General features: G+C 39.3%; 2 protein-coding genes across 3 annotated transcripts in view; one reads left to right on the top strand and one right to left on the bottom strand.

The window, feature by feature from the left end:
• LOC113818273 (uncharacterized) overlaps positions 1-2,163 on the top strand; it is a 12,538-nt gene extending 10,375 nt beyond the window's left edge. Inside the window, exon 9 of the mRNA XM_027370456.2 lies at positions 1-2,163. This exon is cut by the window's left edge and continues 461 nt beyond it. The gene's annotated coding sequence lies outside the window, so the exon portion shown is untranslated.
• Positions 2,159-12,500, bottom strand: part of LOC113818277 (monocarboxylate transporter 9) — a 14,930-nt gene continuing 4,588 nt past the window's right edge. The window contains exons 5-16 of one of the 2 annotated variants that reach the window (XM_070130736.1): positions 12,317-12,460; positions 9,224-9,345; positions 8,567-8,811; positions 8,202-8,375; positions 7,472-7,628; positions 6,938-7,075; positions 6,658-6,746; positions 6,427-6,529; positions 6,032-6,145; positions 5,634-5,886; positions 4,978-5,133; positions 2,748-4,895 (exon numbers count right to left, since the gene is read on the bottom strand). In XM_070130736.1, the coding sequence (XP_069986837.1) occupies positions 4,985-5,133; positions 5,634-5,886; positions 6,032-6,145; positions 6,427-6,529; positions 6,658-6,746; positions 6,938-7,075; positions 7,472-7,628; positions 8,202-8,375; positions 8,567-8,811; positions 9,224-9,345; positions 12,317-12,460 (1,688 nt within the window). In that variant the 3' untranslated portion in view covers positions 2,748-4,895; positions 4,978-4,984. Of the gene's footprint in view, positions 5,134-5,633; positions 5,887-6,031; positions 6,146-6,426; positions 6,530-6,657; positions 6,747-6,937; positions 7,076-7,471; positions 7,629-8,201; positions 8,376-8,566; positions 8,812-9,223; positions 9,346-12,316; positions 12,461-12,500 lie in introns of both variants that reach the window. The other variant, XM_070130737.1, reaches the window with a different exon arrangement.

Genomic DNA, 12,500 nt, shown 5'->3' with positions numbered 1-12,500 from the left:
ATCGACACAGAAAAGCATAGTGTAATCCCTCTGTGAGAAAGAAAACACGTGAAGGTACTTTCACGACACGGGAGCAATTCGTGTAGAATAATGCACACGAATATACACTTCCCGAATGATTTCAAAGAGCAAGTGATACCCATCGTACGAGGTGGAAAGTGCCTGACAACCGATACCCCAAACCTATGTAAGGCGGGCAGTGTGGTCCCGATTTCCAGCCCGAGCACGTCGGCGTAACGGAAATAACCGCCTGCACGCGTCGAAGGCCAGAGGGCGCTTGGACGGCTCGGAAAACCTGCGTCGACGTTCAAACAGACTTATGATTCTTTTGTCCTTTGCTCAAAATAGGATAAGGACCACTCTTTATACAGGCCTATATTCATACGTACATAAACACATATACACGCTTATATATACATATATACATATACACATACAAATATAGCAAATGTATATATTGTATAAACAAGTTACAAAAATATGCATTGTGTAATTCATGATCGATAAGCAGAACTTACTCGGTGCTGACTACTGTAGTTTTCAGGCGGAAAGTTACCTGAGAGAGCAGTGTTGGACTGCGAAGTCACTTTAGACCACATCCTTGCCATCTATCTCCTTAATAATTTATATATTTTCTTTTTTAATCTCCAAGTTTTCCTTATGAAACATATTATTATCGTCACCATAATCATAATACTTATTACTTAAAGCTATTATTGTTATTATTATTATTATTATCATTACTGTTATTTATTATTATCCTGAACATATCTATTAGTTATTAGTTATTATTATTATTTTTACTATTATTGCCATTTTTTAGTTATTGTTATTGTTATTATTATTATTATTATTATCATTATTATTAATATTATTACTATCATTACTATTTTATTTATTATTATTATCATTAATATTATTATTATCATTATTAGTATCATGTCATCATTATTATCATTATTACTATTATCGTTATATTGTTATGTTATCATTATAATTATTGTTGTTATTGTTATCATTTTCATTATTATTGTTATCATTACTGTTATTGTTATTATTGATATCATTATTGTTATTATTATTGTTAAAAGTGTTATTAATGCTGTCATCACTGTCATTACTACCATTATTTATTACTAATACTATTATCATCGTCATGTTTATTATTATTATTCTCATCATTATTATTGTAGGTATTAGTATAGTAATTATAATTTTTACTGTTATCACTATTATCATTATTATTGATGATGATGATGAAAATGATGATAATAATAAGGGTAATGATAATGATAATGATGATAATAATAGCAATAATGATGATAAAAATAATGACAGCAATAGTAATTGCAATGATAATAAAACATGAAAATAATGATAATGATAGTAATGATAATGATGATAATAATAATGATAATAGTAATGATAATAAAAATAATAGTAATAATAATAACAATAATGATAATAATGATGATGATAATATGAGAATAATAAAAGGAAAAAATAATGCGAATAGTATTGATGATAATAATGTTAATAATGATAAAAGTAATGAAAACAAAAATAATATGAATCATAGTGATAATATGACATTAATAACAATAATGATAATGATGATAATAATGATAGTGATAATAATTATGACAATATTAATAATAGAATGATAATAGTAATAAAAATGATAATGATACTAATACTAAAACTAACAAAATATTAATAATTGACAATAATAACAATGTTCATGATCATAATAATGATGATGGTTATCATTATAATCATTGTTATTATTTGTAATAGTAGATGTAGTAGTAATAGTAATAGTAATATTGTTAATATATTTCTTCTTATTATTATTATCACTATGACTATCACCATTATTATTATCATTATCATCATTATAACGATGATGATGACGATTGTTCAACAATACCCAAGTCTTTCATTATAATGGTCATCATCATCTTCATTTTCATAATACACTCTATGTACAAGAAACCATTTTATATGTGCTATTACATTTTGAAATTAATATGATTTTGATGATATAAGAAGGCTTTGGTAGATAATTTTGTATATTTTTTCTCTCTAGAATTTCACGTAACACTGTATATGTATATTATATGGCTTATATTTTAGATGATTTAATAAAATGTACAGATTGAACTGACAATCCTTTATTTCACAGTAGGTCTTTATCTAAGACCCTTCTTACAATAACATTAAATGGAATATACAAGAAAGATACATGTTCTTTACTAACTACACATAAGAAAGAATATAAAAGTGAAAAAGTTAACCAAGACAGACTAGTTTAGACTTGTTTTCGGAAAGCAAAGACATAAACAATAAGAGACATCCATATGAACTTAAAAAAAAATTCTTAGATCCAAAAATTACATTTGTTTCAGACACATTTCATTTATTTTTGTGGCGAGTTCACATCATTCAGACAGCGAAGTATCACACGCAAAGAAATCCCTGCTAACTTCAGCCAGTATGCTTGAAGGCGCTGTCACACTAGCACTTTTTTCGTAATTTTTTTTATACAATTTTCTGAAATTTTGTCCATTTTTGAGCGAATTGTCGATTCTCCAGTCAGACGATAATGATCGTTTCCGTCTGAAAACCTACACGTCAACTTTTTCATCCAAGCACAGTCAAATCAACTGTTATATTCGAGAATGTTTGTATTTATGTTAAATAAAATTGTCAAAAAATTGACGGAAAAAGAGCTAGTGTGACAGCACCATTAGCGTCCTGAGTCCCTTCGGTTATGTACTTTTTAGCTAAAGTTTTGTTCCAAGCACGAGTTTTCGGTTGTTCTTCAGCATGGGGCAAAAAAGTGCCCATGAACACTTTATTTGAACGATGTCTCTTCCACAATTTAATTCACAGGCGATATAAAACAACCAATATGGTTAGTCTAATCGAGTAAATGATCACAAAGGAAATCTGAGATTGTAAAGTGGGCCTTACGCCACGGAATGGAAACTCGACTCCATTCGCTGCTAAATATTACGAAATCTGGATTGAAATCTGCGATTATAAAGGCTGCACCTCGAAATCTTCTTATTTCCACGTTTTATTGCTGATTTATGAAATTAGAAAATCTGCAGAAATGGATAGGTATTAGATTACATTATATAACCTGTCATATCGGTGTATGCAAGGACACGCACGCTTAATCTTTTCTTTAGCTGAAATAATATCACATGCTACTGAATATATCTTTTAAATCTTGCTTATGACGATATGTCGAAAATGCAAGAATGCTCTGATCAAATAAGGGAAAGACGTTATAAATGTAAACAAAACTACACACGTTCTTTACACAGAGAAGATAAGAATACGTAATCTACTCATTGCACACCGCAAGTTCATATAATAGTTAACGTTATTTGATTTGTTTGAGGGAGATGTCTTTGTACACGTAGAGAACAGTCTGGAATCGAGCCAGCTTTTCTCTCAATTTGCTTTTATACACACAATCCCTTACGATTTACTTCAGCTCAAAATAGTCAGGAGATAACACAGAAAGTGTCTATAAAAAGAAAAAAATAATAGTAGAATGAATTGTCCTTTAAGATTATAGCAGTCAACTGATCTATACATACAATCTTGATGAAATCGTAAACCATGGGAAATAAAATAGACTCGGAAGACCATTAAATAATACAATTAAAGAAGCACTAACACAGTATTTGATTCTCTTATATTTGCACTGTTCGTAACTCTGTTTATCCAAAATGTAATGGATGGCTAATGCACGGAGACACTACTCTGTCACTACAATTGAAGTTGAACGAAATAATTTGCAATTACGATGATTTTGCGATGAATATACTCAATACTTAAATCTCAAGCAGGTTTAGCGCTCCACAGCCTCGTGTCTTTGACTGGGGAATGATTGGCTCCTGTAGAGAGTGTGACGTTCAGAAGCGTAACGTAAATGGGTAATTGGCTGTACAAAGCAGTTTTGAAGGGTAATGGACTGGTCTCTGCCAATCGCGGGTGTTTGGAGATTCACAAATACCTGTGCTTGCGCTTGCGCAATGGAACCAAGCACAGACACACATACAATATATATATATATATATATATATATATATATATATATATATATGTATGTATGTATGTATGTATATACACATACACAAACACTGGCACCCAGACGCACTCACACACACTCATAAATATATATATATATATATATATATATATATATATATATATATATATATATATATATACACACACATAATATATACATATATGCATAAAAAGATGGCATAGCCTTTGCTATGTACTGAATTTGTGTGTACATGTATATATCTTCTTACAGTATTTACAATATAGTTTCACTCACTCAAACATCGGCTTACAGAATTCACACCGCATGCCACTGGAATTCAAGAGATTAAAATATATACGTTTTATCTTACAATATATGCAGTGAAAATGTGGTGTATTCACACCTTATTTGTACATAATAAAGAATGTGATGCACAGTTAACGCCTGCCCTTGTATGCAGTAAACTATGCTTAACAATAAACAGTATTGCTCTGTACCGGTATGCTGTTATGCTGTTGCTTTGGCGGAGATTTGAGGAAATCCGTTCACCAATTTCTCCAACTTCGGCGTCTTTTAGTCTTGCTCGTTAACTGTCAGCGGAACAGCCTGATGCCGGATGCCTTCTGGTGACGAGTCCAATCTTCCGAATCTCTCCTTACTTATTTATATCACAGGTATGCTAATCAAGCTGCATCCTGAGGCGACACCACCTCCTCAAGGCGGAACCGATGAACCGCTTTCCAGGTTGATTGTATTCCCTTACGTCTGAAATATCACAATCGCTGCACTTCCTACAGCTGAGACTCTAGAAGAAGGCGAGGACCTGCACTTCCTACAGCTGAGACTCTAGAAGAAGGCGAGGACCTGCACCTCCTACAGCTGAGACTCTAGAAGAAGGCGAGGACCTGCACTTCACACTTCTTCCCCCGGCAGCTGCCTCTTCCGCTTCATTCTCTGGCTGATGAGGTAGCACAGGAACATGAGGGCGGCGCCAGACAGCAGGTTCGCCACCGAGAACCAGATCACCCCGGTGTAGCTGCCGGTCAAGTCGACGATGCAGCCTGCCGGGAAAGCACTAGGTTGTACAAAATCGAGAACAAGATGTTATGATTAGGATTATTGTGAGTTTTGAACGCATGGAAGAAACAAATGAGGTATTCTCAAGTATCCGAGGTATTTCTGCATTTAGCAACGGGACTCGAGGCAAACAACCAGTTTACGGGACTCGAGCCGAACAACCAGTTTATTAAAATAGTGCGATGCCCGACCCGATGAATATTCTTTATACGGATATATCGAGATAAATAAAATATCTCAATCTAGACATGCACATCTACCGGATAGATAGACAGATCAATGACTATCTATCAGATAGACACATAGCACCTATTTCTGTGAATATGCATATCCGTATATATCAATATTTACTGTGTCGGGCCACGCGCAATGTCAACAAACTCGGAGAACAGTCACATCTATCCGTAACCTCGACTTATTGCAAGGGAAGGGATCCTCGCTGCAAGGGAAGCCTGCAGTGAGGATCCGTGCGGCGAGGACGTACCGGCCAGGGGCGGTCCGATCAGGGCCCCGATCCCGCCGAAGAAGAGGATGTACCCGAAGACCATCACCAGCTTCTCCTTCCCGAACTCCTTGGAGGGCGCCACTGCGATGAGGACGTTCATGCTCCCGTAGAGGCAGCCGAAGGTGGCCGTGAGAGCGAGCAGCGCCACCGCGGAGTTGATGAACAGGTGCCCGATCATGACCACGGAGCAGAGGAGCATGACGAGCCCGTAGGTAAACACGGCGTCCACTTGCTGTCCGAGTAGGATGAACGTTGGCGTAAACATCGGAAGTGGATGTATTTCACAGTGTTTTGAACCATGACAAAATTCAGTAGATGAAATAATATTAGAAGGAGAAGAACCACCGATAATAGTAAATGGTAAAATTGATACTTGCGTCATTCAGCGTCATGAGGAGGCCTGTGCTCACTCGGCCGATGAGGTCACCGATGCCAATGCCAGAGAGAGCCATGGAATAATATTCGCTCTGACCCACTGAGTCGGCGAAATCCTGGAAGGCAAGAACTATTAATAGAAACAATCGAAGTACTCATTAATCATTAAAACAAGATTCCGTAGAAATAACAGATCTAAGGAAATAACCCAATCTTACCAAAAGTTGAGTAAATACAACTGATTTCATTATCTCTGCCCTTCATGTGATATTTGTATGAACATCAAAGCCGCGTCATGACACTGGACTCAATCTAATCATTCAAGAAACCTTGATCTTACTGCATAATTCTTTATGACTGACAGACTTAACTGCCGACACAGGCTTGGGGGATTTACCTTGTAGATGACATATAACGTGAGAGTTCCCACCATGCAGAAGAGGACTGAGAAATCCATCAGCCACACGCGGGTATCCAGCAGAGGGTGATCGGAAGAGTTTCTGAAAAAAAAAAAAAATAGAGATGCATGTAATATTTAAAAATGCCCTACAACTTATTAGATATAAACCGAATCAGTAATTGGATTGTTTTTTTTTCTTGATTCGTGTATTCCAGTCATAAACCTTACTCAGAGAATGATTTGATGGCTCTTTGTGTTCGAAGCTTCAGTTTCTTGACCAAAAGCGTGCACAGGGACCTTCGCTCATTGCGCCAGTTCTGAAAAATAGATGTATTAGAAATTAGAATTAGAAATTTCGAAACAGGATCCCGTACATGAACATTAATCGAACTCTCACCAAATAAACAATACAGCGAATGTCTTCAGTCCTGATGATACTAAACCGCCATCCTAAATAAACGAAACAAATTAAAAACTAACTAAACTATACTTAAATAACCTGCAGTACCTGGTGAGCCTCTCCCGCGCAGCCCTCCTCCAGCTCTTCGGCGCAGCAGCTGAGGTCGCAGTCGTCCTCCCGCAGAAGGAACCTCACCTTCTCGACCCCAAACACGCCAGGTTTCCCAGCGTCGATATCTCCATCATACTGTAAAAAGGAAGTTTATTATGAAACAAGAAGAAAACGGGGAAGCAACAGGAAAGAAAGGAGAGGCAGAGAAAGAGAAATATGTGAAAGCGACTGTGGCATTTAAAGTCAAGGACGCAATGAGAAAAGGTTAGCATCAATTTTGCAACGGCTTGCAATGGGGGGAGAGGAAGACGCTGTAAAACCCGACTGAGCAGCTGAAGCGAAGCAGCATAAAATCTCGACGCGTCATAAACGAATAACATTCTTATTGGCTTTGACGGAGATGACAAATAGCAATATCAATCAAAGCCAGCAAGACTTGACACTCATTCATAACCGAAATATAACGTTCATATAACCTCAAACTAACATACACACAACAGACCGAAGCGTATGAATAGGCAAATAGCACACCTGCAAATCACGTCGAGAACAGAAGCTCTGATTCCTCGAGAAGAGACCGAACTCCACGTGCGAATCTCTGTGGGGGAAACTGTATTGATTCGAGCGGAGGTCTGAGTGGGAGAGCTCGGCTTGGGAATCCCGGTAGCAGAAGCTGTGGCCGTTGGATCTGTGGGTGGTATTGGAAGAGGCATTGAGTTATGGGATTCGAAATATAAGTATCAAGATAAGAGTAGAGTAGAGAGAGAGAGAGAGAGAGAGAGAGAGAGAGAGAGAGAGAGAGAGGGAGGGAGGGAGGGAGGGAGAGAGAGAGAGAGAGAGAGAGAGAGAGAGAGAGTGAGTAAGAGAGACAGTGGCAGAGAGAGACAGAGAAAGAGAGAGAAAGAGACAGAGAGAGAGACATAGAAAGAGAGATATAGGGAGAGAAAAAGAGAGAAAGACACAGAAAGAGAGAGAGAGAGAGAGAGAGAGAGAGAGAGTGAGAGTGAGAGAGAGAGAGAGAGAGAGAGAGAGAGAGAGAGAGAGAGAGAGAAAGAGAGAGAGCAAGAGAGAGAGAGAGAGAGAGAGAGAGAGAGAGAGAGAGAGAGAGAGAGAGAGTAATATGGACGTAATATATATCAAGGTTATGGCAGTGATATAGGCATAGCGGTAATGACAATACCATGGAATGAAACTGCTTGCAGATTATGAAAAATAAAACAAAAACGTAAATGAAAATAGCACCGTGGTCTCAGAATCCGACCTTAAGCTGCTGATGGCCAGGTGCGAGCCCCTTGAGCAGAAGCTGTGCTGGTTGGAGGTGATGCCAGGGTCCAGGTTGCTGGTGAGGCGGACCATAGGGCGCGGCTCCGTCAGGCTCAGCAGGGAGTGGGACAGGTAGCTGGCGCCGGCGGACAGACGCAGGCTGGAGAAGGACCTGGAGGAGGTGGAGGGGGGTAGCAATCAATATGGGCTGATCTCTTCTATTCGCGAGACTATCTGTCACACCTGGGTTCTGTCTAACAGTCTCCGTATGTGTATAAAATACCTATAACATTCAAAGTAACATTAAATAACATTAAAGCATAAACTATAAACTGAAACAGTACAGTAAGCTCTGAGACCAACCTGTCATTCAGAGACTTTTTGAAAGACGCTCGACTTCTGGAGGTTGTCATTCCCCTGACGGTGGCGATCGATCCAGGGAACTTCTCCGTCTGCTCCTGGAGGTCCTTGAGGAACTCCTGCGAGGGCGTGAGCTGGAGCGGGAACACCAGGGCGCCAAGGACCACAATCTGGAGGCTGAGGGCGCCGTTGAAGAGGAAGGACCCCCGCCAGCCGTACTCCCGGATCACGTATTCCGACAAAGAACTCTGTAGAACACCAATAGCAATTTAAGCCGACTATAGTTCTCGCAAAAAACAACAACAAAGAAATAAACAAATAAAACGCAGAACAATAGATGAGACTCCCACAAAGGATAATAAAAAAACTGTTCCCTTCACATCCCATTCTTATTCCATCGGAAAGAAAGAAGAAAGAAGCAGAAGAAGAAAGAAGAAGAAGGAGACGTAGAAGTAGAAGTAAAATAACAATAATAATAATAAGACGTAGAAGTAGAAGTAAAATTATATAAATAATAATAAGACGTAGAAGTAGAAGTAAAAGAATAAGAATAATATTAAGAAAAAGACGGAAAAAAAGAAAACGAAAGAGAAGAAAAGGAACAACAAGAAGAATAAAAAAAGAAAGAAAGAAAGCAAGAAAAAAAAAAAGAAACCTCACCATAAAGAACATGCCGATCCCGATTCCGATCATGGCACCGGACGTGGCAATGGACTGCCTCTTGTCGAAGTACTGTGCCAGGGCGATGATCTGACCCGAGTAGCAGAAGTTCATCCCACACGCTGAAACACAACAGTCAAGGATGAGGTCACGGCGCTCGAGGTCAGCGTGGCAGCGAGGAGGAACTGTGTACTTTAGGTGTCAAATGGGGGGGAGGGGGGGATGTATACTGAGGATCGGTGGGGAAATATAGAGCATAGAGGAGGTGTATAGAGTGCGAGGTAGGGTGTGCGAATGGGGGGTGTTTTTTCCGTATGGCGAACGTGGTGAGAAAGAGAGAGGGAGGGAGAGAGTATGGGAGAAATGAAGAAAGAGGGTGGGGGAGATGAAGAAAAGAAGAAAGAGAGTGGGGGAGATGAAGAAAAGATGGAAAGAGGATGGGGGAAATAAAGAAAAGATGGAAAGAGGATGGGAGAAATGAAGAAAAGATGGAGAATTGAGGGAAATTGAGAGAAAAGGATAGCGTAAAAGGGAAATGGAAAGTCTATAGCAGATGATGAGACACTGTACCAAGTGTATGGGAGAAATTAATAGTGCATTGAAGACGGTAAGAAAGTGTATAGGAGATAATGAGAAATCACAAGTTCAAGAAATGTAAGAAAATAATACGTAGTAAGAAACTATAATGAGCAAATGGGCTGAATAGTCGTTATATGAATTTAGGGATAATAATTACGTTAACTTGACTGGATGAGGTAAATGGATGTCGGATATTTAGGATAATGAAAATACATATTGTAACCATAAAATCAAGTTTTGTTCAGAGCAAACTAAAGGTTAAAATATTGCAGTTAATGACATTCTTTTTTTCTTTTTATTCATGAAACACTTGATTACAATATGGATTTTAATTCCTTTGGTAACTGAGGTAAATGACAAAATATTCAGTAGTGAGAGGACAGTATGAGTGTTATGTTACTGTAATGATTGTAAGGTATGTTGGAGACAGAGAGAGAGAGAGAGAGAGAGAGAGAGAGAGAGAGAGAGAGAGAGAGAGAGAGAGAGAGAGAGAGAGAGAGAGAGAGAGAAAAGGGGGGGTGGCAGAAACAGAAACATAGAGACAGCCAGACATGATAAATGAATGAATGGAAGGGAATTAGGTAATAAAGAAACAATAAAACAAAAGAAACCAAACCAAGTGTGCGTGAGAGCGTGCACTTTACGTGTATTCTGACATTAAAGTGTTCCCACTGAAATCCCCTTTATGGTCAAATCAAACAAATCATAATAAAGGAGCAAAAATATATCACAGTATACTGGAAGAGAATGAGAATGCTCCTCATTGACTATAGAACTTCACACTGGAAAAAACAACACCTAATAAACCAGTGCAAAAAAGAGTAAAGAATTTCGTTACAGTAAAATTTCTCAAACCCCGAATTAGAATAATATCTTTCGGGCGAACAGTAAAGTCAAACTTAATCTTAACCAGCAGAATTAGGGATAGTTAAGCCCTTAAGTACTGTAGCGCAAACAACTGTTAGAGGAAACCAAACTGTTATTGCGGAAGGAAAGGGAAACAGAAAATAGAACAAAGGACATTTGCGATACACCTAATTTGATTAAACGAGCCTTCAGAACATGTCGAGAACACGTGTCGTAGAGAAATATATATTTTATTTCTATTCATATTTATATTCAGATATGAAAGTGCTACTCTCAGAAAGATTCCAAAGGTATTTAGCTCTGAATAAGAGTGCAGAAAACTCGTAAACATTTTGTGTGTGTGTGTGTGTGCTTGTGCGCTCCTCCCTCCCTACCTTCCTCTCCTCTCTCTCTCTATCTCCCTCCCTCCTTCCTTCCTTCCTTTCCCCCCTCTCTCTCCCTCTTCTCTTTCTATCTCCCTTTTCTTTCTCTCTCTCTCTCCCTCTCCACCCGCTCTCTCTCTCTCTCTCTCTCTCTCCCCCCCCGCTCTCTCTCTCTCTCTCTCTCTCTCTCTTTCCCTCTCTCTCTCTCTCTCTCTCTCTCTCTCTCCCCCGCTCTCTCTCGCTCTCTCTCTCTCTCCCCCTTTCACTCATTCCTCTATAAACCCAGGTACTGTAATGTGTATATTGTATCTTGTATTCAGAATAAATCTTGCCACGGAAGGCGACCAGCCTATATTTGAATTTAATTTCGCAGTCAATTGTTAATGGGTCTAGGAGAAAGGAATTAATGCTGTGTCTGAGACTGTTAACATATGGAAAAAAGGAAAAAAAAAGCAAGAGAAAATGAGCCTGAAAAAAATCGCATTTAGTAAGCATATATGAGAAATTGGACACATATCAAGAAATTTCAAGATATTGCAATACGATCAAACTTCTTCGTTCATGAAGCTTGTTTGGTTAAATCCCCAAATCTTTTGGAAAACTCTAGGGTAGCATGTTTCCCAAAACGCCTGTGGTATAACCAGCAACTATACGTACCTGAGGTCAGCCTCGACATCCCTGCTCTCCTGAAAGTGACCATTAACCCCGAGGAGGGACTCATCAACATTCCCATCATCACATCATCATGACCATGATCATCATCAACATCATCACATCATCATCATCATCACCACCACATCCCCAAGACAATTGAGGGCTGGCGAGGGTGATTTCGACTTTTTCGACTGATCTTTGGCTACTTCTGCTCTTCCTTTCTTCACAGCTCCAACAGATGGTCGTTTCCGCCGGAAAGCTGTAAACTGTTTTAAAAAAAGAGAAAAGTGAGGTGCAGGTGCACGCCACAGCTGCTGTGCGAGGCCTCGACTGTGTGCTTGCAGTGACCTGCCTGCTGTTAACTGCAGAATCCCCCAGCTGTCAGACTGCCAGGACTACTGCTAATCCTCAACGATTTTTTTTTTCTCTGGAAAGGAGACTGCACGGGGACAAGCATCAGGAGGGACGCCCGGAGGTCAGGAGGGGGTGTTAAAGACTTCTATGGCTCAATAATCATGCCTATTCCACATGTATAAGACAGCTGTGGCAAAAAAACGAACAAACGGGCAAGGGCTACAGCGAGTGGAATCTGGTCCGCGAGGCCACGACCTCCGTCCAAGCGGCTCATTACCTATCACGATGCCGTAGGTGAAGAAGAGCATCTCGAGGGAGGTGGTGAAGGCGGAGGCGATGTAGCCCGTCATTATGAGGACGGAGCCCAGTATGAGGGACGAACGGCACCCGAACCGCTGGATGAACGAGGAGCTGATGGGACCTGAAGGCAAAGGGGCGTCGAGATGAAGGCAAGTCCTTGG

Source organism: Penaeus vannamei, chromosome 15 (assembly GCF_042767895.1).
Source record: "Penaeus vannamei isolate JL-2024 chromosome 15, ASM4276789v1, whole genome shotgun sequence".
In the NCBI taxonomy this organism is placed as follows: Eukaryota; Metazoa; Arthropoda; class Malacostraca; order Decapoda; family Penaeidae; genus Penaeus; species Penaeus vannamei.
Note: the sequence above shows the minus strand (reverse complement) of the source record. Positions and strands in the feature narration are given on the sequence as shown.